Source organism: Lissotriton helveticus, chromosome 3_1 (genome assembly GCF_964261635.1).
Source record: "Lissotriton helveticus chromosome 3_1, aLisHel1.1, whole genome shotgun sequence".
Taxonomy (NCBI): domain Eukaryota; kingdom Metazoa; phylum Chordata; class Amphibia; order Caudata; family Salamandridae; genus Lissotriton; species Lissotriton helveticus.
This window is the reverse complement of record NC_136061.1, coordinates 1781043678-1781069986: the sequence shown is the minus strand read 5'-3', so window position 1 is coordinate 1781069986 and position 26309 is coordinate 1781043678. Positions and strand designations below refer to the sequence as shown.

Below are 26309 nucleotides of genomic sequence, written 5' to 3'. Positions count from 1 at the left end.
GTGTTATCAAAGTTGATGGGCCCTCCTTTTGAGCCCATCCACAGAGCTTCCTTGCAGCATTTATCTTGGAAGGCTACTGTTCTAATAGCGATTTACATCAGCGCGCAGAGTAAGCAAGATTCAAACACTGGGTACCAATGAGCCTTACACTGTTTTCCACCATAACGGAGTAGTCTTAAGGGCACATCCTTCTTTTCTCCCTAAGGTGGTGTCTGATTTTCACATTAATCAGTCCATTTCCCTGCCATCTTTCTTCCCTGATCCGGCGACCCCAGCTGAGCAGTCGCTTCATTCCTTAGAGCTCAAGAGGGTACTTAAGTTCTACTTACAAAGTACAAAAGAAATAAGGAAAACAGATCAATTGTTTGTAAATTATGGCGCCATGAGAACAGGCTTCCCAGCCGTTAAGAGATCCATTTCTAGATGGATTGTTTCATGCATTACCTTAGCTTACCAACTGGCGAAAAGGCCCTTACCTTTACCTCCCAAGGCTCTTTCCACCAGGGGGAAAGCGGCCACTGTTGCTTTCTTGCATGACGTCCCTATGTCAGAAATTTGCAAGGCCGCAACCTGGAAATCAGTTCATACTTTTACGAGGCACTACTGCCTAGAGTCTGATTCCAGGGCTGATGCTCAAGTAGGCCAAGCCTCCTTGAGGAATCTGTTCGGATGGTGGTTTCCTCTATCCTAGCTTGGTTTTTACTAAGCTTACTGATTACGTTTTCTGTGTGTTCCTTTGCCCGCAGGGAGATGAGGTGAGGCTCGCTATTTATTTATTTATTTATTTATTTATTTATTTATTTATTTATGGGTTTGTAAAGCGCTAGAATAAACTCCCGAAGGAGTATCTCCGCGCTATAGACGGCAGTTGCAGAAGCGGGAAAATAGTAATAGTGATGCAGGACCAATACTCTTGTTTCAAATGATTGTTGACTGGCTTGGGACCTAACTTGTTAATCCTGAAAAAAAAAAGTCTTAAGTTGTTTTCTAAAGGCAAAATGATCAGAACATTGTCTAAGTTGAAAAGGAAGGCTGTTCCACAGAATAGGACCCACCACTGACAGAGCCTTACCACCCAGTCTGGATCTTCTAATCTTGGGTACTCTTAACAGCAACTGGTCACTTGATCTGAGGGTACGTGTGGGGATATAAGGAACACATTTATTTGCCAAATAAAGAGGCCCCAAGTCATGTAGTGCCTTGTGCACTATGCAGCATGTCTTAAATTTCACTCTCTGGCTAACTGATAGCCAGTGGAGTTCTTGCAGCAGAGGTTTAGATGAAGACCTAGGGGGAGCATTGAGGACCAGCCTGGCTGCAATATTCTGAATCACCTGTAGACGGTCCAACACCTCTTCGTTGGCAGACCCCAGGAGACCATTACAAGAATCAAGCCGGCTGATCACTAAAGCCTGAACCAAAGTTCTTCTAATGGAGTTTGGAAGGAGCGGGAATATCTTACGGAGGAGTCCTATCACATGAAAACAGGACCCCACCGTGTTGTTACCATGTAGTTTCATTGTCAACTCCGTCTCCAGGCGGACCCCAAGATTCTTGATAACTAATTTTGGTTCTGGCACTGGCCCGAGATCTAATGGCCACCAGTCAGGGGACCATAAAATCTTGGCCTCACCGAAAAGCATCACCTCAGTCTTACCAACATTACACTGAAGAAAGTTGGAAGACATCCACTGGGATACTGCTTTCATCCCCTCGGAGAAAGATTGTTTAACCTCCGGGGTCAGAGATTTAAATGGGAATAGCAGCTGAGTATTGTCTGCATAGGACACTGGACAGAAACCAAAAGCTCTCGTTATATCGGCCAGAGGGGCCACGTAGATATTAAAAAGAGTAGGGCTCAGACAAGAGCCCTGTGGTACCCCCTTGGTGATCCTAACCTCATCCGACCGAAATCACCCATGGTGACACTTTGGGAACGGTCGGAGAGAAAGCTCTTTATCCAGTCCAGTGTCTTGCCACCCAGTCCATTCACAGTCAGTCGTTCGATCAAGATCTTATGGGAGACAGTATCGAACGCTGCCGATAGATCTAGCAGCACCAGGACAACAGAGATGCCCCTGTCCTGGTACATGCGCAAATCATCAATTATTGACAATAAGGCTGTTTCAGTACTGTGTTTCGGTCTGAAACCAGACTGTGAAGGATCAAGGCTTCCAGATTGTTCCAGGAAGTTAGACAAATGCTTGTTAGTGTGCTTCTCGATGATTTTACCCAAGAAAGGCAGCCGGGAGATAGGTCTAAGATTGGACAGATTGGTCCACGGAACGGCGGTGTTCTTTCGAATCGGTCTGACTAGAGCCTTTTTCCATTCTCGTGGAACACGTCCAGTGTTCAGTGAGAGGTTTACCAGGCCCTGAATTTCAGGACCAAGCAATCTCCCCACCACTCCCATTGATCTCGCTGGTAAGAGGTCAGCGGGGCTCCCACTTTTGATGTTATCAATCAACATCTCTACTTCAGAAAGAGTGATATCAGGAAATCTAAGAAATCTGTCAAACTTGGCCCCTACTGCTAGCACCGGTATATGAGCATCAAGATTGTTTGCAGATGGAATAGATGCCTCAATCTTTTCGTAGATAGCGTCAATTTTGTCAGTGAAAAATCCAGAGATGTCGTCACAAAGTTGTTGGGACGACACATCAGCACTTTCACATGCCACCGGGTTTAAGAAGTTTACAATTTGGTATAATACTTTAGGAGTATTGCCTGCCGCCTCTAACTGAGAGGTTACATAACTCTTACGTGCCCCTCGAATGGCTTTATGATAAATACTTATTGCCGATTGGTAGCTGGCTTTATCCCCCTCTGAGTGCGACTTTCGCCAAACTTTCTCATATTTTCTCGCAGTTTGCTTAAGGCGTCTCAACTCTTCGGAGTACCAGACTTCCTGTTTGTTTGCTGGCCTATTTTTAAATGTTTTAAGTGGGGCAATCTGTTCTATTGCCACCTGTATGGCAAGTTCATATTTAATCAGGGCGGAGTCAATATCCTCCGTAGGCAGAATTTTTGGGGCAGAATAGGCCATCTTAAAGGTCTCATAAGCTATTTTATGCCAAGGCCTTCGCTTAAGCGGGATCTGCAAAGAGCGGTTAGAAAATAATTCATTTTTAGGCATTGAAAACTCCAAGACAAAATGATCTGCGCAGCTGATCTGTCTAGGTGCACAGCACTTTACATCAGGAAAGTTGGAAAAAATTAGGTCTAAAGTGTGCCCCGCCTGATGAGTAGGCCCGCTATTACACTGTTTAGTCCTAACAGGGAGATATCATTTAAAAAGTATTGGACCTCCATATTATCTTTCACCTCGCTGTGGATATTAAAGTCTCCATAGCTATTCTATTCTAATGCTTATGACTATTGATGAGGATCCCCTGGAAGAGAAGGATTAGTTACTTACCTGTAATCCTAGTTCTTTTCCAGGGGTATCCTCATCAAAGTCATAAGCAACCCACCCGCCTCCCCGGGCAAAGGACTTTTTAAAGTTGGAGATATTGTTTCATGGTTTTTTCAGTCTCCGCAAAGAACAACTGACCTAACTGTCACCCCTGAGGCATGATGGGAAGCTGGGGCTCAGGACTGCCTTAAAGGCACGGTGTCAGTTTTATTGCATGCAGCTACAGGTTAGCTTTTCAGTCTTTTTAGACTGTGTATTTGCAATGCAGCCTGGGAGCTTCCTATGCTTTCAGTGTTTTATAAGAATTTCTACTGCTTTCTGAGCATTAAAACAGTTCCAAAACAAACTTTAGTGTTTCTCATGTTTCTAATGCATCCTATTCATGTATGGTGGAAATTCTTTACAGCATGATTCAACTCTGGTGTTTAGTAGGTTGCAATTGCTTATTTTGTTGTATGTATGTATGTATATATATATATGGGGCACATATAATATAGTGTTTCCGGGGTCCCTCTCATAGGCGGGAATATTCTAATGCTTATGACTTTGATGAGGATACCGCTGGAAGAGAACTAGGATTACAGGTAAGTAGTTCATCCTTACCACTGTATGACATGGACTAATTTGTAGAAAGTATGGTGGACCTAAAGACTGGTGCCTAGTAGCGACAAGTGCCATGTGCCCTTTGGCTTCTTCCTTTGAAAGTGTAATTCGCTTGCTCCAGTGCCCTTCGGTGCCATACTCTCCTTTTCAGCTGACTGAAGGGGCAACTGTACTGTAATGAAAAATATAAATGCTAAAGTGTTTAGGGTAGTTGACATGAGTTTAATGATGTTTGTTATAAGGCATGTTTGATCCTGTGGTACAGTGTATATATGGTCACTTGGAGATGACTGGAATTCTATTATCCTACAGGCAGAGACAACATATCGCTCAGCTAGAGCAGAAGATGCTTGAGAGTGAGCTGCAAGTGCACAGTGCCCTTCTTAGCCGGCCGGCACCATATGGAGACATTTATGTGCTGAGGTTGCAGGTACGTCCTAACTTTCTACCAGGGAAGCATATTACACAGTCCCCCATTTGAGACCATTCGTTTTGCAGATTACCCAAATTTTAATTGCTCTGTCTTACTGGTTGTAGAAATGGGCTTTGCACATGCACATCTGATAGACCCTTTTAGCCGCAGATTCCTTACCTTAGAATATTCTACAGGGATCAGACGGGGTCTGGCAAGCAGTACCCCATCACGTCGGTTGGTGGCGTAGTTCGGGTCAGTATCTCCGGGGTCTGGCAAGCAGTACCCCATCACGTCGGTTGGTGGCGTAGTTCGGGTCAGTATCTTCCACGCTAAAAGTGACGTGCACAGATCCTACGTAGTTGTTGTCCCAGCGTTCTACTGTTCTTTTCTTTCTGTGCCAGTCCGTGCCAAGGATGAGGGTGCCTCCTTCCCAATGGTGTTACGGGAGACAGCTAAGATCTTGAACCTTTAGTTGGCCACAGTGGCAGTCGGACTATCTTCTGGACAGAGGTTCTTCAGCTAGGAGTCTTCACTTTCCGGACCTTCACTCCCATTTAGTGAAGCCATTACAGGTGTCTTCCTGGGGACCTGGTACAAGCCCTGCAAAGGGGCTTCTGTGCTTAGGACAATTGACTGTCTCCATCACCCTCCTCCCGAGGATCCCACTTTCTTGGTACAGCGAAGTTCATCACCAGATATGGGCTTGACATGACAGACTAACTGGGCAGAGCGATTTTCATAGTTGATGGCATGCATGGCTGATAACCACTGGCTTCTCTAGAGATGTCCAATTCCACTTGATTCCTCTTCTTTCATTCTTCAGAGTAACCCTCTTCATACCTTCCATCCTCCGCATGCTTTCTATTTGAGTATAGCCTCCCTGAGCCTCATGCCTGCCTTTATTCTCTTATTGTAATTCTGCTAAAGGCTGACACCTCATTTCATAGATCACAGCATCACCTGCTTTCAAACCCTATCCCTGCAACTTAGCATTACCTAATCTCAGCCAGCCTATATCACCAACCATTTACCTAACACCACCATTAATTATCACACCTAACTGGTATTAATATAATCGATCAAAAAATAACTGGAGTGGATGCATGCAATGTGTTTTTTTGGAAGCACATTTTTAATTGCAGTAAACATTTAACCACTAATCTTGGGTTCCAGAGTAGCGTGCTACTCGCCATAAAGCACATCCGCGCCTAGTCCGGGGTAGTAAGCCCTATATAAATTCAATAACAATTACTAGAAGTATATAACATCAGACAAGTGGGTTTTGCAATTCGTCCAGAGGGGCTACTCCATCCTTTTTGTGGAATCTCGCTTACAACCGACTGACGAAGACCAACTTTCCTTGCTCCGTCAGGAAGTGTTGGCTCCTTTGGCCAAAGAAGCTATTGAGAGTGTGCCAGCATCATAAGGCGGTCATGGTTGCTATTCCTACTTTCTGGTGTTATTTAGAGGTGCCATGATTTTTGAGCGTGCTCTATTTGGCCAAGGATGTTGCTAAATTATTATCATTGCCCTTAAAGTGAATGGCGATGCATGGGCTGGTGTCAGGTGCCAGGTACTCTGACCAGTTTGAGACCCCCCCCCCCTCCCCAACACACACAGACACTTTTCTTTCACTGTTGATGATTTACTGGCCCACAGGTTAAGTTCTTTGTGCCTGCATTCCATCACTCTTGCAGAAAAGGTAACCACTGTTTACACTTAAATTTCTCTCTCAATTCAGATATTTAATTTACCAACCCTTCTTAGTGTTTTTTCACTATTAACCACTGATCTATGGCGAAACGTCCTCCGTTTTATGGAGGATGCCTTATTTTTAACTGATATTTAGAAGCGGCAGGAGCCACCTGTGAACCTTGGAAGGACAATGTAAATTTGATATAGGACCAAGAAAAGTCAACTTGAGTATTAATAAGAAAACAAAAAGGTTTACAAGCAAATTTGCTTGGACACACGTATGAATGTCATTTCACAGTTACACTTTTTTTTGTTTTTTTTTTTTAATAACTTTCTCAATATTCAGATATGCTCAATTAACATAAAATGTACAATTAGTAGACATATGTAGGAAGCTGGCTCTGTATATACTGTACCAAGGTAAGGTATAGTGTGCAGAGTCCAGGGAATCCCTAGAGGCTAAATTAGGTAAGTACTAACCTCTCTCTTTGCTGTAGTGTGGACGAGCAGTTCGGCTTATGCAGAGGGTGTATTAAGCATTTATTGTATTCACTCAGTCAAGACTGACGGCACACATTCAGAGGGATAATCCAGACTAATTGGCTAAGTTTAAAAACAGGTGTGCTTATATTTTATTTCTAGAACCAAGCAGGACTTGGTACAGGTATGTAAGATCTACTTACATTGTAAACCTTTACACAGGAATGCCATTGTGGTTGGATTTGCAATTGTTACAGATTGGTATGTTCTCAAAAAGCAGATTAAATAACAGTTATTACCTTTTAGAATACTTTTTTGATTACTTTCACATTACATTGATTACTGGGGGTGGTATGCTTGGATACCACACCAAGGGATCTCACAATACAAGGGAAGTAAGACTTTCTTTGTTTAAAGTTATAGTCCCTTTTTCCTCCGTACAAAACAGTTCAACACCTAGAACATTTTAGTCCCAAACTATCATAAGATGGGTTTCTATAGGGGAAAAAGGGTTTCACAGGCAAGTAAACGTCTCATGAGTGGGAGGTTTGGGGGTTAGGACCAAGGTCTAGGGAGGCACTCAAGTTGCACCACAACCAACAGCAATGGGGCGGCTGGGTGCAGAGTGCTGGGGCCCAATGTTAGCCAATGGTGCTAAGGGGGCCTTTGGTTAGGGACTGCTTACAAGCAGGCCACTCTGGTATGGGATTAAAGCTCCTGGGGTTCAGGTCAGCCCTGCAGGGGCCAACAAAGCGCACAGGAGCTGCCCCAGCAGCGGCACAGGGGCAGCTGGGCGCAGGGTGCCAACAAAGCATCGGGGGTGGGCCTGTGCTTTCCAATGGAGACCTTCAGTTTGGCCAAGTTGATGCAGGCTCAGACAGGGAGACTTCTGAAGGCTACCACCGGCTGGAGAGGTAAGTTGGGTTCTTGGGGGTTGCCTGGACCCCGTGGGTTGGGCCACCCAAGGCAATAGGGTGCAGGGGCATCTGGTTTCTTTACCAGCTCTGGTTGCGGTGGGCGGGGGGGCCCTTCAGTCTGAGGCTGCAGGCGTCGTCTTGAAGCTTGAGGGAGGTTGGGGGGTCACCAGATCCCAGGTACGGATTGCTGGGGAGACCTTCTTGTGGTGTTGGGCCACTCGAACTTGAGCCGTGGGTGCCTGGTGCAGAATCGCGAAGTCCGGATTTTGTCTGAGAGTTTTGGCTTCAGCAAATCTAGTGCTCGAGGGAGACTGAGTTGGTTAGTTGAGTGCAGGCAGGTCCCTCCGGGCTCTGGGGGTTGCTGGCTGCTGGACTCGCCGGGTTTCTTGCTTGTAGGCAGGTCGTAGACTGGACAGACTGGTAGGGTTGGGGCCAAAGCAGTTGGTATCCTCTTATTTGTGGGTCAGCCACCGCTCTTTGGTCCTTCTTCCTCAAATCTGAGGAGACAAGGTTCAAGGTTGCCCCATAATACTAAATTTAGGGGGCATTGAAAGGGGTGTGCAGGTCGGTACCAATGGGTCCCTTCCTTGGGATGGGTAAACCCCCTATTATGCCATCCTTCAGTGGGCGGGGGCACGAGCCCCTCCCTAATTGGCTGCGTCTCGTCATCTTCAAGATGGAGGGGACTGAGATGTGTGCTTCACCTCGCCTCCACCCACCTGAGGGGTGGGTTTGGCAAAGGTGGGCTCACCTCTCCTCCTAGCTTGGTTTTACTGCTGATTCTCACACCCAAAGTGGGGTGCAGAACGGTTGGGTGCAGCAAAAGGCAGGGACAGTTTCCAAAGGCAGCAGGCCTTTGAAGCTTCCCCTCCTTGAACCCAGCCCATCCTGGGGGGGAGGCATGACACCTCTGCCCAGGATGGGCTTTCTTTGGACTCAGAACGGAGGCTCCCTACCCAGGTGTACAGAAACCTGTCTGTTGTTGGCAAATGGCGGACAGCCACTTTGGAACCACACCAGGGTAGGCTCTGAGTGCATTTTACATTAAATCTCACACTGGCATCAGTGGGTTTAATGTGCTGAGAAGTTTGCTACCAAACTTCCCAGTTTTTAGTAAAGCCATTATGGAGCTGTGGAGTTAGTAATGATCAACTCCCAGACCATATACTCTTCATGGCTTTACTACACTTCCAATGTCTAAGAAAAGACTTGGACACTGTAGGGGTACAGGGCTCATGCCAATGTATCCTCATCTGAGGGCTGGTGCACCCTGCTAGCGGGGTGCCTTACCTAGGCTGCAGGCATGGCACACATGGATGTGTGCCATGTCGACCCTTCACTTTTCTCTGCACCAACACATGCAGCCTGCAATGGCAGTGTGTGGGTGTTAAGGTACAGGGCCCTTAAGGATGGCTCAACAGGTTCTGCAGTCCTTCCCTGGTCACAGTGCCCTTGGTACCTAAGGGGCTTAACTGTGGCCAGAGATGTAGCAATTGTGGGTGCAAAGGTACAGCATGGGGAAAGAACACAGGCCCGGACAACCTGATTGGAAGGGACCCAGGGCACACTAAGTCAGGTTGCATCATATGTCGGGCAAAAAGTGCGGGTTAACAATGCAAACACAAGGAGATGATGGGCGGAGCACTGAAACTTTTCAGACACTGGCCCCCAATTACAGATCTGAGTTGAATCCATCATTCTTTAGCTCACTTCGCCACTCCAGTTCAAACCCAGCTATATGCAAATCAGTCTTGACCCTGTGCCTCATGGGAACAGTTCAGCCCGAACTGCCAAGACGGGTCTTCCCTGGACTGGTAACAAGCATCCTGGGGATACCCATTCAAAAGGAGGACCTTTCCTACAACATATACATAAGGTTTATTTAAAAACAAGTGTGCTCTTTGAGTGATCACACAGTGCAAGTGAGAATTAACAACCGGAGGATAATTTGGAAACTTTACCATGGCTAAAATGGCGGGAAACCTAAAACTGGCCACAACAACTATATAAATGATTTTACAAGAGCACTGGTAGACTCATGAGCTTAGCCACATACAAAGCTCTATGGTGGCCAACACAATTTTTAAAAGTCTTTGTGCCATGTAAATTCATGATGTTTCGATTCAAACAAAGTTCCATGGTCTTCATCCAGACGATAAGAATGTGCAGCGCAAGTAGATCCCCCAACATCTAGTATGGACACAAAATGCAACTTGCAAAAACATAATATCTTTGGTTGAAGGTAGAACTAATCTGAAAGTTGCCAACCTTTGTCTGTGTGCACATATATCAGGAGGAGCATGCCCACTGCTGACTTAGTGTTTACTCCAGTATTGGAGCTCTCATAGATTCACATGCCTGAATCATTCCCTGTTTTCGAGACGGGAGTCTCCGGTACATAAAAAAGCAATGCTTAGTAGTATAGCAAACTGAAAAGTGGCCTAGGCCCATTTTTCTTTTGCAACCCATAACCTTCGTTATGTAAAAGAGACCAAACTTCTCCCTGAACCAATCAGAGTTCCTCACCCTCTAGAACACTCCTGAGAGAACCTCTTTCCCCTCAGATTTTCTACCGCATGTTGTGCTAGGGAGTCTCCTTTGAGCTCTGCTCAAACTCTACAGTTTTCTATTTCAATTTGAATTGGATTTCATATTCTTCAACTTATTTAGTACTTTTGATTACAGCCTACTTGTTCACCAACTCCTGAGAATGACTGACGAGGAGAAAATAGTTTTATTTAGAGCCTGTGCCACCTGTTCTAAGAAAAGGCTCTATACAGTCGACCCTCATAAGGATTGCATCTACTGTCTTTATCCAGACCATCAAGCAAAGGATTGTAAGGTGTCGTACCTTTTCAAATAAAACATTGAGTGATCGTGAAGGAAGGCTTTTACTATGACTTCAGAAACTAAAGACCAGGAAAGTAGTCATGTCTAGTGACCGTGATGAGGCGTCTACAACGTCTAGGAGATCTCAGAAAAGAAGCAGATCTCCTCAGACTCATACCTCAGAGGAACGACTTGAGAAGGCCCTTAAAATACCACGCTAGGTTCTTTTGGGCGCAGTCACTCTAAATCTCTTCCAACCAAAGAAAAGGTGAGCAAGGGTCATGCTTCAGGTGTAAAACAATCAAAGAGGACAAGCTCAGAGCCCTCAAAATCACCCCCTAAAGTCAAACATTCCTTCAAGAAGCCGGCCTCTACACCTCCTGAGGGAAAATTGGAAAAATCTGCATCGTCGACAGGAGCGTCGACGAGGAAAATGGCATCGCCGTCGACGAAAACTGAGTTAAACTTACTTCTAAAGCTATATCTCCATCGACGGTGGCACCGTCGACTGCAGTGTAGACGCCAAGATCTTTGACGATGTCTATGTTACAACAGCTACGATCACTTCTTCGAAGGGATCATCAACGGCAACGAAGAAGACAGTAACAGCAGCGTCAACGGCAGCATCGACGACAGTTTCTTCGGCGGCTATCGCGTCGACTGGCTCGTCGACGAGAGAAAACCCCCCAGAAAAACGGGAATTTGCCAGTAAGAGGAGAATTACCCCAGAACTTACCTATCCAACTAAAGTGACTCCTCTGGTACCATCCCACCTGTTAGAGGAAGAGTCTGAGGAGGAGGAGAATGATGGCCGCCCTTTTGGCTACGCCAGTAGCCTGTCGCAGTTGCACGTAAAGTGCCAAGAGGATGACTCGGAGGACGAATATGAGGGGTATCGGGACCGTCCCCAGCAACACTATTGCCAGGAATATCAAGAGGAGATGGTGAGTGTTCCGTCTTCATTACTAACGGATCTGCAGTTTATGCTGGAGGATTATAAAAAGAGGCATCCTGTGCCTTATACCTCTCAGGAGATACCAGTGGCTACGCCTCACCCACGTTCTATGCCAAGTATGCCAGTGCGAAGGCGAGAGTTTTTACCAGAGCCCTTGCCTAGATCACCACCACCAAGATCTCACCAAGAACCAGTGACCACTGATGAGGAACAAGAGGAGGGAGGGATAACGGACCCTAGCAGAGAGTGGGACGATTATCTCATTCCTTCGCATAATCTCCTTCACCGAAACCTGTTGATTCCCCACCGGAGGACATCGGGGGGGGGGAGGGGGGCGTTTCATAATTTAATGGAGAGAGCTACAAACAGATTTGCGCTCACCATGTCATTTGACAAGACGGAATGTTTCTTGTACGATTTCAAGGAACCATACTGCAAGGCAGTTCGGTCTCTCTCGATTGTCAGTCATCTATGGGAGGAGGGCCTAAAGGTCATGGAGACACCGGCGACGGTGACTCCAGTACTCGCCAGACTGGACATGAAATATAAAGCGCCTTCAGATGCTCCAGCTTGGCTGCTAGGCCACCCCAAGCGGGACTCCGTTATAACCCAGGCGGACAGCAGAAATCAGGGAACCCATCGACTCCAATAACGACACCCATCGACTCCAATAACGACACCTCCCGACAGAGAGGGTAGGCGATTGGACAACGCGGGGAAGAGGTTTTCCTCCATGTCTGCTGTTGGACCTGGCCCTTTTGGCAGGTTCACCCCGAAACTTTTTTGCTTTTTCCTAGCCTGTTTCTGGAACCTGGGTTGGTGATTTTAGGCCTCTGCGCACTTTTTCACTGTGGTACAGTGTAAAGTGCGTGTGCTCTCTGTGTATGTGTGGTGAGTGACCTGCCCTCCCATAGGAATGAATGGGGAATATGTATGCCCATGGTAGTTCCTGATATGTGGGGAGTGCAGGGTCGAGTTTGATATGTGAGAAACTCGTGAGACTGAATGCTGCGTAATGGTGTATGCGGCATGATTGTGTCTAGTCTAGAAGTGCCACTTTTAGAATTTGGCATATTTGTGTAGTGAGTCTGCTGGCACGTGATTGGCTGGTGAGCCTGGCCCAGGAGTGCCTGGGCCTGCTTGTGGATTGACTGTCTGGTTTGAGGAGGACAGGGGCTGGGGAGCCCCAGGAGGTTGTCTGAGTCAGCCCGTGGATGAAAGGCAGCATCTGCTGCCAGGGAAGTGGGAGGAGATAGCACCTGATAGTGAAGGGCTGTGCCTGCCTGACTACAATGCTGATACAGAAAAAGGGGGTGGTGATGAACAGAGTGTCTGAATTAAGCAGACCACTCTTACCCAGTCCAAAGATCAGGGCTTGATCCATCACCGTTATTTATCTCACTGCCCCATCCCAGCTCAGAACCTGGCTATATGCAAATTAGTCTGTCCCTGGCCCAGTGCATCATGGGAACAGGGCAGACAACTACCAAGCCAATTCTTCACCAGAAAGGAGACAAGCTACCGGGGACCGGTTTCTGGCATTTCAGCCTCTTCGGCCCGGCTTGCTTGAATCCTGATGGAGCAGTGAGAAAGGGACTCATGTCTGAGTATACCCTGCCACACCTATAGTGGCCAAAAACGATACAGAAAAGGGGGTGGTGATGAACAGAGTGTCTGAATTAAGCAGACCACTCTTACCCAGTCCAAAGATCAGGGCTTGATCCATCACCGTTATTTATCTCACTGCCCCATCCCAGCTCAGAACCTGGCTAAATGCAAATTAGTCTGTCCCTGGCCCAGTGCATCATGGGAACAGGGCAGACCAAACTACCAAGCCAATTCTTCACCAGAAAGGAGACAAGCTACCGGGGACCGGTTTCTGGCATTTCAGCCTCTTCGGCCCGGCTTGCTTGAATCCTGATGGAGCAGTGAGAAAGGGACTCATGTCTGAGTATACCCTGCCACACCTATAGTGGCCAAAAACGATACAGAAAAGGGGGTGGTGATTAACAGAGTGTCTGAATTAAGCAGACCACTCTTACCCAGTCCAAAGATCAGGGCTTGATCCATCACCGTTATTTATCTCACTGCCCCATCCCAGCTCAGAACCTGGCTATATGCAAATTAGTCTGTCCCTGGCCCAGTGCATCATGGGAACAGGGCAGACCAAACTACCAAGCCAATTCTTCACCAGAAAGGAGACAAGCTACCGGGGACCGGTTTCTGGCATTTCAGCCTCTTCTAGAAAGGAGACAAGCTACCGGGGACCGGTATCTGGCATTTCAGCCTCTTCCAGAAAGCAGACAAGCTACCGGGGACCGGTTTCTGGCATTTCAGCCTCTTCCTCGCTGGGTGACTGTCACCTCTGTCCCTGATACTGACAGGACTTCCCTATAACCAGTTCTAGCTGGTTCTCACACTGCCTGCACAAAGACTTCAAAGACTTTTCTCTGTATAAGAAGGGGCTGTGTCCCCTTCCAAAATGTTCTTGTTTCCAACTTGAATCTGCCAGGGGCGTGCTGCTGCTTGGGCCCAGGGGAATCCCTGGGCCCTGCCCAGCCCCTGGGTGCCTGGAGGACTTCTGGGGGACCCCTCTGCCTGTACTGGCAGGATAGGGGACTTTGCTTTACCCTGGATGGACTGCTGATGTCCTGGACTCTGGAGACCTTTTACTGGGTCCCCTTTGCTTCCATTTGCTGGACTTGTGGACCTTTACTTGTCCCTAGCGCTGGGAGTGCTTTGCTTTCACCCCTAGCGCCTGGGGGCGCTTTATCTCTGATGTTCGCGCAGAGAGCGCTTTCATTTCCACTGGGACCTTGTTGGTCCTCCAGCGCTTGGTAGCGCTTTTATTTCTGTTTATTTAGTTAATTTACGGGTGCCACCCCGTTTTGATTTAATTATTTGGAGCCGGAGCTCACCCGGCATTTGATTCCCATTCACCGCCGCTGCCCGGGGCTTGAAATCGCCGAGAACCGAAGGAGCGGAGCCCTGATTGGTCAGAGCGACGAGCCCCCCTCAGCAAATGCCGCGCTGTGATTGGCGGGCCGCGGGAGGCTCGCCCTGAAGGCCGCGCTGTGGTTGGTGCAGTGCGCACAGACTAGCCGCGCTGGGATTGGCCAGCGCCCGGTGAGGGAGGAAGAAGATGGCGGCCGCTGCGGGGCTCCCGTGACCGAGAGGGAGCCCCGGGAAGAGAGGAGGAAGCGTGGCCTGATGCTGGGGCTCCCGTGTGCGGAGGGAGCCCCGGCGAGAGAGAGGAGTCCGGCGCGAGGCTCCCCGAATGGAGGGGGAACCCCGAATGAGGAGAGCCGCTGATCGTCTGGCCAACCGGTGAGTGGGGCAGACGAAAGGGAGGGGCGCCGGGACACATTGTCGGTGTCCGCCCTCCCCCTCCCCCAGTAGCGCGAGCTCGCGCTCATGGTCAGTGTGAAGCCACGAGGGCTTCAAGGGCGGCCCCGGGTGGCAGTGGCTCCCTGCCCCTAGTATTGTGTTTAGAGCCACGGAGGCTCTAGGGGGGCATATCTGATTTACGAGCCCAGCGAGGCTAGAGGGCCATTTTGTGCTTAGAGCCACGGAGGCTCTAGGGGGCACAGTTGTTTTGAGAGCCTGAGGGCTCCATGGAGACTATTTTGTTTTAGAGCCTGTTTGGCTCCAGCGTTTGGCCATTTTTAGTTAGAGGGGGTGCTGGGGCACTTTGCCGGTGCCCGCCCCCTCCTGCCTGCGAGGAATGTGTTTTTAGAGCCTGTGTGGCTCCCACAGTGGGTGCAGTTTGCGTCCAGGGGTCAGTGAGGACCCTGTCGCAGTTTCTTTGATGATTCCCAGCTGCCCAGCAATTAGTGGGCAGCTGCACCGTTTAGGTCTTGGGATTGCCCAGGTGCCCAGCAAGTAGTGGGCACCTGCACCGTTTAGGCCCCTGACATTGAGACTCAGGGCGTCCTAGCCCCAACAAGGCCAGTTGGCCTAGGGACTGCCACAGGTGGTGGCTTATGTAGGGTTTGCGCAATTGTATGGGTTTTGCACCTCTGAATGTGATTTCTTGCATCATGTGTTATTCCTGCACCTCTGAATGTTTTTAGACATCATGTGATTTTTGCGCTATTGTATTGTTCTGGTACCTCTGAATGTATTTTTATTGCATCATGTGCTTTGTTCTTAACACCGCTGAATGTGTAGGTATGCATCATGTGTTTCCCTTTACTACTCCTCTGAATGTATATTTATGCATCATGGGTAATGTGTTCTTTCCTAGACCCCTAAACGCTGTGTGATACTTAGGTGGTTTTCCTTTACTACTCCTCTGAATGTGTTTCATGCATCATGGGTAATGTGTTCTTGTTTATACCCCTAAAAGGATTTTATTCTTAGGTGGTTGTTCTTTCTGATACAGGTGGTCCTAGTGAGGTCCTGGTCCCCTGCGTGACATTCGCCTAAGGTGTTTAGGGTTGCGTAGGTGGTACTTACCTGTTACCAGTAGATACTGGTTGTGATTTATAACTGTTACTTTGTGCTACAGTGATTTTGTATCCTTTATTCTAATTTCTGACAGTATTTCTATTTTCTAAAAGTGTTGATTCTGACAGTGACCCATGTGGCCCTGTCTTGTAAATAATCCCTTATGAATATTGCCCGTGCCAGTTGGCACAATGTACATGTGTGATTTCTATCTGATGTGTTTTGACAATACAGAAGTTATTTTTACATAACCTTGTGTGGAGTTCCTTTTGTGGTGTGCCTAGTATGTTGTTGCTGTTGTGTGCTGGCGCAAATGCTTTACACATTGCCTCCGAGTTTAGCCTGACTGCTCGTGCCAAGCTACCAAGGGGGTGAGCAGGGGTTATCTTGGGGTGTGACTTCCTTGCCCTGACTAGAATGGTGGTTTCTGCTTGGCTTTGGCATCAGCCTTAGCCTACCAGAAATAGCCAGTTCTAACATTGTTGGTCAGCGGTGCGGATTTGGACTTGTGTTTGCACAGTGCCACAGCGACAACTGGCTACATTACAAAACTCTGCATTTTTCAGATAGTCACATGTTTGGGATTATTGTTTATGATTTTGTTTTTCCTCAAGAGTGTCATTTTCAGATGGTGTTACTGCGCTTTGTTTAGTGGCAGATGAGAGAAAATGACAGGGCGGGACGCCAGTAGAGGGGGAGGTTCCCATAGATTAGGAATCCCTTGCTGGGTCCAGTGGCCAATCCTGTTCCTGTCCCTGTGTGGGTAGATGGAAGAGAGAGAGTGTGGAGGAGAAATGACTAGCTCAGGAGGGTGGTTATTCCCTGAGTGTAGTGTGTGTGTCTGGATTCCCCAGTATGGTACGATCCAGTGGTGGCAGCTAAAATGTGTCCAGTGCGTGAAGTCCCATTCCGAGTTCCCAGAGTATGGTGCCTGGTGCTCAGTAAGAGGGGTGACAGGTTGAGAGTCAGGGGCAGTGAGGAACTGTCTCACCAGTCTGGAAGGGGAGTGTGTGGATGAGTGGTGTCTTGAACTGGAGGAGTTGGTGTGAGGTTTTTTTAAGGAGCTTGCACGTGAGGTGTACCTCCTGGTGGTGTGCAGGAGGTCCTGCAGAGGCATTGGACAAGAAGGTGGATGTCTGGCGGTGTGCTAGATGTCTTGCAGAGACATTAGGGAGTGATTCTAAAAGTAGTGGCTTGTGTATCTGATGATCCTGTGTAGGTGAAGAGGTTCATGTGTAGCCCAGGTAGGTCCCATTAGGATGGTAGGGGTGTAGGGGCTCACGTCCTGTCTCAGTGGAGGCGGAGTGAGTGTGGGACGGTGTGTCCCACGTTAGCCTGAAACCCTGTCTCAGGGCCTGGAGGGTTCCCTAGGGAGCGCCAGGTCAGGGGCCTAGGCTGTACTTACAGGTCATTTGAGGAGGATCTTCCTGTGTCTAGAGGACGGGGAGTGTCTGTAACCAGAACTCCGGCGGTCCTGGTGTTTGGCTTCCCGAGGTACCGCTCTCCAAGGTGGGAGGGTGCAGAACTCTGGAAGGGGGTGCAGAGGGACGGTGTACTTCTGACCCCGGTGCAACCTGAGGGTTTAGATCCTAGGTTGGGAGATTAGGAAGCTCCAGGTCAAGAGGAATCTCTACCAAATTGGATCAGCTGAAGAGACTGAGGGGGCTGCCCTTGCTGTGTGTTCTGGGGCCCACCTGCAGTTTGTTGTTTCCACTAAGGTAGAGGAAAGGGGGCTTTGCTGTGTGCTGTGTCCCCCCCCCCCCCACCTGCTTGAAGAGGAACTGTGCTGTGTGCTTTGTACCTCAGGAGTGAAACAGTTTTTTCAGGTGGTAGGCCAGTGATGGAGTGAGGTCCTGATCTGGTAGGAGAATTGTGTTCTGGTGAGTGCTTCCCTGTGAGGGTGCGGGAACCCAGAAGTAGAGGTAGGGTGGGGCATGCTTGCCCGTGACCTCTGGTCAGCCTGAGGGTGTGGTCCCTGGGTTGAAGGATCAGTGGTAGTTGTAGCTACACTGAGAAGAGAGAGTGGAGAATGGCTATTGTGTGCCAGGGGTTACTGCCCCCGCTCTGTGGATTGGTTAGGACCTGTGATATTTGGATGGCCTAGGACCTGGTCCTGGCTATGGATGACTAGAGCGTACCAGTGGGGTATCCTAGTTGTGCCAGAGAGCTTTTGTTGAGGGAAATCTATGTGGGTTCAGAGTGGCGAAAAACAGGAGGGTGTCCCTGCCGTGCGGGCCCGTGTCCGTGTTTTGTCGCCCAAAGCAAGGAAGCCCATCAGTGGAGTGATTGGTCTACCCTGCGTTTTGGCTGGAAGGGGGTTGTGTTGGACTTGGCCCTTTTGGCAGGTTCACCCCGAAACTTTTTTGCATTTTCCTTGCCTGTTTCTGGAACCTGGGTTGGTGATTTTAGGCCTCTGCGTACTTTTTTACTGTGGTACAGTGTAAAGTGCGTGTGCTCTCTGTGTATGTGTGGTGAGTGACCTGCCCTCCCATAGGAATGAATGGGGAATATGTATGCCCATGGTAGTTCCTGATGTGTGGGGAGTGCAGGGTCGAGTTTGATATGTGAGAACTCGTGAGACTGAATGCTGCGTAATGGTGTATGCGGCATGATTGTGTCTAGTCTAGAAGTGCCACTTTTAGAAGTTGGCATATTTGTGTAGTGAGTCTGCTGGCACGTGATTGGCTGGTGAGCCTGGCCCAGGAGTGCCTGGGCCTACTTGTGGATTGACTGTCTGGTTTGAGGAGGACAGGGGCTGGGGAGACCCAGGAGGTTGTCTGAGTCAGCCCGTGGATGAAAGGCAGCATCTGCTGCCAGGGAAGTGGGAGGAGATAGCACCTGATAGTGAAGAGCTGTGCCGGCCTGACCACAATGCTGGCTCCACCTCCCCGCTGGGTGACTGTCACCTCTGTCCCTGATACTGACAGGACTTCCCTATAACCAGTTCTAGCTGGTTCTCACACTGCCTGCACAAAGACTTCAAAGACTTTTCTCTGTATAAGAAGGGGCTGTGTCCCCTTCCAAAATGTTCTTGTTTCCAACTTGAATCTGCCAGGGGCGTGCTGCTGCTTGGGCCCAGGGGAATCCCTGGGCCCTGCCCAGCCCCTGGGTGCCTGGAGGACTTCTGGGGGACCCCTCTGCCTGTACTGGCAGGAAAGGGGACTTTGCTTTACCCTGGATGGACTGCTGATGTCCTGGACTCTGGAGACCTTTTACTGGGTCCCCTTTGCTTCCATTTGCTGGACTTGTGGACCTTTACTTGTCCCTAGCGCTGGGAGTGCTTTGCTTTCACCCCTAGCGCCTGGGGGCGCTTTATCTCTGATGTTAGCGCAGAGAGCGCTTTCATTTCCACTGGGACCTTGTTGGTCCTCTAGCGCTTGGTAGCGCTTTTATTTCTGTTTATTTAGTTAATTTACGGGTGCCACCCCGTTTTGATTTAATTATTTGGAGCCGGAGCCCACCCGGCATTTGATTCCCATTCACCGCCGCTGCTCGGGGCTTGAAATCGCCGAGAACCGAAGGAGCGGAGCCCTGATTGGTCAGAGCGACGAGCCCCCCTCAGCAAATGCCGCGCTGTGATTGGCGGGCCGCGGAGGCTCGCCCTGAAGGCCGCGCTGTGGTTGGTGCAGCGCGCACAGACTAGCCGCGCTGGGATTGGCCAGCGCCTGGTGAGGGAGGAAGAAGATAGCGGCCGTTGCGGGGCTCCCGTGACCGAGAGGGAGCCCCGGGAAGAGAGGAGGAAGCGTGGCCTGATGCTGGGGCTCCCGTGTGCGGAGGGAGCCCCGGCGAGAGAGAGGAGTCCGGCGCGAGGCTCCCCGAATGGAGGGGTAGCCCGAGTGAGGAGAGCCGCTGATCGTCTGGCCAACCGGTGAGTGGGGCAGACAAAAGGGAGGGGCGCCGGGACACATTGTCGGTGTCCGCCCCCCCCAGTAGCGCGAGCTCGCGTTCATGGTCAGTGTGAAGCCACGAGGCCTTCAAGGGCGGCCCCGGTTGGCAGTGGGTCGCCCCAACGTGTGTAGAGCCCTGAGAGGCTCCCTGCCCCTAGTATTGTGTTTAGAGCCACGAAGGCTCTAGGGGGGCATATCTGATTTACGAGCCCAGCGAGGCTCGAGGGGCATTTTGTGCTTGGAGCCACGGAGGCTCTAGGGGGCACAGTTGTTTTGAGAGCCTGAGGGCTCCATGGAGACTATTTTGTTTTAGAGCCTGTTTGGCTCCAGCGTTTGGCCATTTTTAGTTAGAGGGGGCGCCGGGGCACTTTGCCGGTGCCCGCCCCCTCCTGCCTGCGAGGAATGTGTTTTTAGAGCCTGTGGGGCTCCCACAGTGGGTGCAGTTTGCGCTCAGGGGTCAGTGAGGACCCTGTCGCAGTTTCTTTGATTCCCAGCTGCCCAGCAATTAGTGGGCAGCTGCACCGTTTAGGTCTTGGGATTGCCCAGGTGCCCAGCAAGTAGTGGGCACCTGCACCGTTTAGGCCCCTGACATTGAGACTCAGGGCGTCCTAGCCCCAACAAGGCCAGTTGGCCTAGGGACTGCCACAGGTGGTGGCTTATGTAGGGTTTGCGCAATTGTATGGTTATTGCACCTCCTGAATGTGATTTCTTGCATCATGTGTTATTCCTGCACCTCTGAATGTTTTTAGACATCATGTGATTTTTGCGCTATTGTTTTGTTCTGGTACCTCTGAATGTATTTTTATTGCATCATGTGCTTTGTTCTTAACACCGCTGAATGTGTAGGTATGCATCATGTGTTTCCCTTTACTACTCCTCTGAATGTATATTTATGCATCATGGGTAATGTGTTCTTCCTAGACCCCTAAACGCTGTGTGATACTTAGGTGGTTTTCCTTTACTACTCCTCTGAATGTGTTTCATGCATCATGGGTAATGTGTTCTTGTTTATACCCCTAAAAGGATTTTATTCTTAGGTGGTTGTTCTTTCTGATACAGGTGGTCCTAGTGAGGTCCTGGTCCCCTGCGTGACATTCTCCTAAGGTGTTTAGGGTTGCGTAGGTGGTACTTACCTGTTACCAGTAGATACTGGTTGTGATTTATAACTGTTACTTTGTGCTACAGTGATTTTGTATCCTTTATTCTAATTTCTGACAGTATTTCTATTTTCTGAAAGTGATTCTGACAGTGACCCATGTGGCCCTGTCTTGTAAATAATCCCTTATGAATATTGCCCGTGCCAGTTGGCACAATGTACATGTGTGATTTCTATCTGATGTGTTTTGACAATACAGAAGTTATTTTTACATAACCTTGTGTGGAGTTCCTTTTGTGGTGTGCCTAGTATGTTGTTGCTGTTGTGTGCTGGCGCAAATGCTTTACACATTGCCTCCGAGTTTAGCCTGACTGCTCGTGCCAAGCTACCAAGGGGGTGAGCAGGGGTTATCTTGGCGTGTGACTTCCTTGCCCTGACTAGAATGGTGGTTTCTGCTTGGCTTTGTCATCAGCCTTAGCCTACCAGAAATAGCCAGTTCTAACATCTGCCCTTCTAGTTACGGCGGTGAATGCAGGTACGATAGGCAGATCTGGTGTGACCTCTCTCCTTACATAGACCGCATTCCAGAATCTGATAGACAGGAGGCCAAGAAGATTCTCCAAGAAGGAGAAAACTTCGGGTGAAGTCATTGATTGCGCGATGGACATCGCAAACACATCCTTCAGGTCTTTGAGAGGAGTAGCAGTCCCACGCCGGCAAGGATGGCTGAGAGCAACAGCGTTTAGGCCTGAAGTCCAGAATAAAATCTTGGACCTTCCCTTCAATGGAGAGGATTTATTCGGAAAACCTATCAACAAGGCACTGCAAAGTATCAAAAAAGATACTGACCCTGCAAAATTACTAGAAATGCTGTAATATCGGAAGGTTCCTTTTCGAGGCTTTAGAGGTAGAGGGCAATCATCTTATAGAGGAGTATACCAGCAGGGCAGATACACTTCTTACTCCACCTCATCTCAGCCCTACCGTCAGCAGTAAACACAATGTCAAACAGGAGGCTACACAAAATCTACTCCTAGAGGTAGAGGAGGTTGTCAGGGGAAGGACAACAGCCGACGACAATGACAACCTTCAAGATCTGGCTACACCTATCCCTCTTACGTCACATGTTCCCCCTGGGTGGAAAAATTGCTGATCGTCTTCAGAATTGGCAAGATGCTTCGGGAGATTCAGACAATGCTCCGAAAGGGAGCAATGGAACCGGTATCTAACTCCCAGAGGGGAAGGGGGTTTGATTCCCGTTTTTTTCTAGTCAAGAAAAACGTTCTCCAACGGCATCCTATCTTGGACCTCAGATCCTTAAACACCTATCTCAAGAAACAATCTTTCAGGATTGTTTCCCTTCAAGACATTCTGCTGCTCTTAGACCCAGGGGATCATATGACCACATTAGACCTACAGGATGCGTACTTTCACATCCCCATCCATCCTCCCCGCAGGCAGTACCTTCGGTTCCTGGTAGCCGGAGAACATTTCCAATTCAAGGTACTGCCGTTCGCCCTGAAATCAGCCCCAAGAATTTTTATAAAATGCCTGGCTCCAGTGGCAGCTGTCCTAAGGAAACAAACACCAAGTATTTCCTTACCTCGACGACTGGTTGGTCAAAGCGTCATCAGCAGCATCAGCCCGGTCGTCAACAGTGGCTTGCGTGGAGTTTTTTACCAGGTTAGGTCTGACTTTAAACAAAGAAAAGTTATCCCATCAGCCGACACGAAACATCACCTTCTTGGGAGCAATACTAGACACAGAGGTAAACAAATCGTTTTCTTCCTTGGCCAAGTCTGTCTTTTTGGGGCCTTAATTATTGCGCTCTTCAAGTGGGCACACTGAGGCCCATGTGCCCTCCCTTTTCTCATTCTGGAACAAATTCTGGTACGTTGGCGACAATAAACATCACTCCCTGGCCTTTTGACTTGTATCAAAGTTTAGGCACATCTGTCAGGCTCCTCAAAGATATTTACCTCGGTTTCCTCCTTTCATATGGCCTGACTCCATTGAAGCAAATGGTCTTCAATTTTCCCACTTTACTGTAGTCTGTAATCTGGATCTTCATTTTGAGGAGACCCCTTGCCTGTTGGCAGGTAATTTGATGGAAGACCTAGAAGCCATTCAATTAATTCAGCAGGCCAAACTGTGATGGGTCATAACTTGAACCTAGTTTTTTCTGATCTTCCTCTGTTGAAAGTTGACCCTCCTTCCCATGGTGGGATCACTGTGCCATTCTGCTATTTATCACTTTGGCGCTCGGAGCTCCAAATATAGCTACTCCCCTGAACACAATCAGGTGATGGTGTAAACTTCGTACTTCTGCTCTTTTCTAACCATTACTAAACCAGACCGTAGCGATTTGGTAGTAGAAATTGGCTATACAGTCTGGACACGGGATCTTGATATCTTATCATAATCTGGTCCTATGGATAGATTTTATAAGAGCCCCTACCGAATCGCCAGTGTCATGGTTCGACTCCATGAATAGTCCTCAGAAGGAGTGTTAAATATTGCAACTAAAATGGCACACAATATATGATTCCACTTCTAGAAAGAAGTATGAAGAGACCATGAAGGTCTATCGTAAAGCTATCAAACGCACACTCCACATTCTTTGCGGCTAAAAATTACGGGCTTCCAATTCAACTAAAGAGTGTTTTCTATAGATAAATCCACGATTGGGCCTTCTGCTGGACCTCTGAGGTTGCTCCTTCAGTACATTGCTGCAATGATCTAATATTTATTTTACCTTCTCCACAGAAGCTCTAAATTCCATAGGAGTACAACTCCTATGGAATCTGAACCATCTAGTTCCGGAGGTTGCAGTATGTTGACTCAGTCCTATTCAGCCAACTTTGAAGCCCTAGCTATCTTGGAAAAATCAGGCTTTCCCTTTGATTCTGCTCCCTCCTCATGCCATCAATAAAGGAACTTCTGTCATCTATCCTGTTATGATGGACTTTATTTGATAATTCTGTCACTGCAGCAGTGGTCCCTATGTCTGGAAGCATGCCTTGGGCAAACCTTTACTGAAAAAGCCATTGACCTGGCTTCTTTGGAAAATGATCGTCCAATATCCCTCCTTTCTTCTCAGTACTAAGATTCTGAAGAAACCTAATAATTGCCAACTTTTGAATTATGTTGAGGGTTGCTCTAATCTTCCCTGTCAGGTTTCCAAATGCATTGCCATAGCAACTGTCCGGCTTGCAGTCTCTGAAGAACTTAGATGGAATCTGGATCAAGGCAGCTCTGCAGCCATATTTCTGCTTTAAGTGCTGCCTTTGAATTGTGTCCCATATCATCTTTCTAGGCAGACTCCCTGACTGAGATTAATAGTAAGAATGAGATTTGCTTCCTTTTTACAAAAATCAATGTTTCTAAGCCTTTGATGTGGTCTTTGTAAGACATCTAGTAATTGGTTGAGGGGGGTGGAAACCCCACTGTGGCTACACCCACAATCCTTGTCTGGGTGAGCCAGGAGCCACTAAATTAACCTGTGCTTAACCCTCTGGTAGCTTGGCACAGAGCAGTCCAACTTAACCTAGAGGCCAAGTGTAAAGTATGTATGCAGCACACAAATAGTAACAAAGTGAAAACCCAACATAAGAAAAAATCCTAAACCACTTTAGTTAACTAAAGTGAAATTTAATAAATAAAATGGGACCAAAATGACAAATGCAATCAGTAGAACAGCGGATACTGAATTTCAAAAGTTTTAGGTAAATATAGTGTCTAGAAAGCACAAAGTGGCACTCCTGGTTATGTGGTCTTGCTAGACTGGGGTAAAGTCACAAGTTGAGGCTGACTGTGGGCCAGATACAGGGACCAGGTTATTTCTACTGAAAAACGTACCTTCTCAAAGTCCTTCATTAAAGAGTCCAGTTTGCGGTGAAGGAGGCTGCGAGGAGTACAGAGCATTGCGAATTATCGCTGTAGCGCGAAGATCCAGTCGGGGGTTGCAAGCCGTCATTGCAGGAGCTTCGCATTGGCCGTCACCACAGGCTCTTGTTGCTGTAGCGTGAAGTGCAGATCTAGCTGCTGGCGGGTGCTGTAGCTCAAAGAGTTGGGTTCACCTGAACTTTGTGCTGATCATCGTGGGCGCAAAGTTGTACAAAACCGGACTGGTTTGCAGTTGTGAGGAGCACAAAACTTCTGGATTTTGCCATTTCTTGAAGAGGAGTGCATTCTGATGCCAGTCCAGTGTCCAGGATCTGGATGGTACCTCTTGGGAGGGGGTGGGGTGGGGGATCTGGGATTGCCTAGCCGAGGCCAGCAGGGCTCCGGCAGGTCCAGTTGCATCTGGGCAAGTCCAGGACGGCCTCTGGAGCTTGTTGTGTCCCTGTAGCACAGAACAAGAGGCCATCCCCTGATATGTCTGGGCTCCAAGAAGTCTGGGGTGACCTAATACTAGTGTTGTGTTCCTTTGTGTGTGCTAGAGGCAAGCCCTATGAAATTTAAGTGGGGCAGGGAACTGCTCTGCCCCAACCATCCTGTCTACACCCAGTCCCATTTGTCTTACTCTCTTGCTGGAATGTTCAAACCAGGTGTGGCTCCTCCGTTATGGCGTCGCCCCACTGCTGGAACCAGCATGAAAACATGTCAAATGAAATGATAATAAAGCAATTAATAAAACTACTTTATCACTTTATTTTACATGTTGGAGGGAGCCGCAACAGAGTCTTGAGGGTGGGGCCATCAGCAGCAGGACGAGTGGTGGGCCCAGGGCACCAAGTGCGCATGTCGGTTTAGCTGGCTGTCTTGATACCTCCAGGCTGTTGCTTGGAGTTATCAGTATGACTCAAGATCACATGTTCCCAGTTCCTGCTGGAATATCTAACCAGCCCGCACCACCCAATCCTGGCACTTCTCTCATGTTGGATAACACCAACATGAGAGCAGCATCTGGATTGGTGCAGGGGAGCCTGTGTGTGCAGCTTCTGTGCATCGGGAGCTGAAGAGCACGGCGGGCTGCAGAAGGCAAGGCGTTTTTTTTTTTTTTTTTTTTTTTTTTACCCCAGAAATCAAAATCTTACCTGTTGGTTAATCTCCGGGATCACATTGATTGAGGAAATTTCAAAAACCTACTTCCCTCCTCCAGGTAGTTTACCAATGGACGCCTTACGGCATCGTATTTACTCTCCATATCATTCAGTTCCCATGTTAATTTTTTCATCGCCAACATTGTCCATAATTTAATCGCCCACTCTTGTATTGTTGGTATATTCATTGATTACCATTTTGGGGAAATCGGCTGTTTGGAGGCGAGTTCCGTTCATCATATTTCTTCAATCTGTTTTAAGAAGAGTCTTAATCTCGGCAGGCTGAATCCCCTGTAGCACTACCGCTGAGTCAGCTTGGATCGAATGCCTAATTTAATATGACTTAGAACCTCCTTCACAAAACATCTTTAACCTCTGGCATAACACTAGATATGTAAATTACACCTTCCATGCCACAACTTTCCCATCATAGACCCAATGAACCACTATGCATAGGCTTCACTTTCATGGGGGTGATATGTCATAACATCATATTCTTATATATACACACTCTGTTCTTTTT

General features: G+C 48.3%; 1 protein-coding gene across 1 annotated transcript in view; it reads left to right on the top strand.

Moving 5' to 3' along the window:
• The window catches only part of CEP85 (centrosomal protein 85), a 416919-nt gene that overhangs the window by 116814 nt on the left and 273796 nt on the right, over positions 1-26309 (top strand). Inside the window, exon 6 of the mRNA XM_078682660.1 lies at positions 4331-4448. Within this exon, the coding sequence (XP_078538786.1) occupies positions 4331-4448 (118 nt within the window). The remainder of the gene's footprint in view (positions 1-4330; positions 4449-26309) is intronic.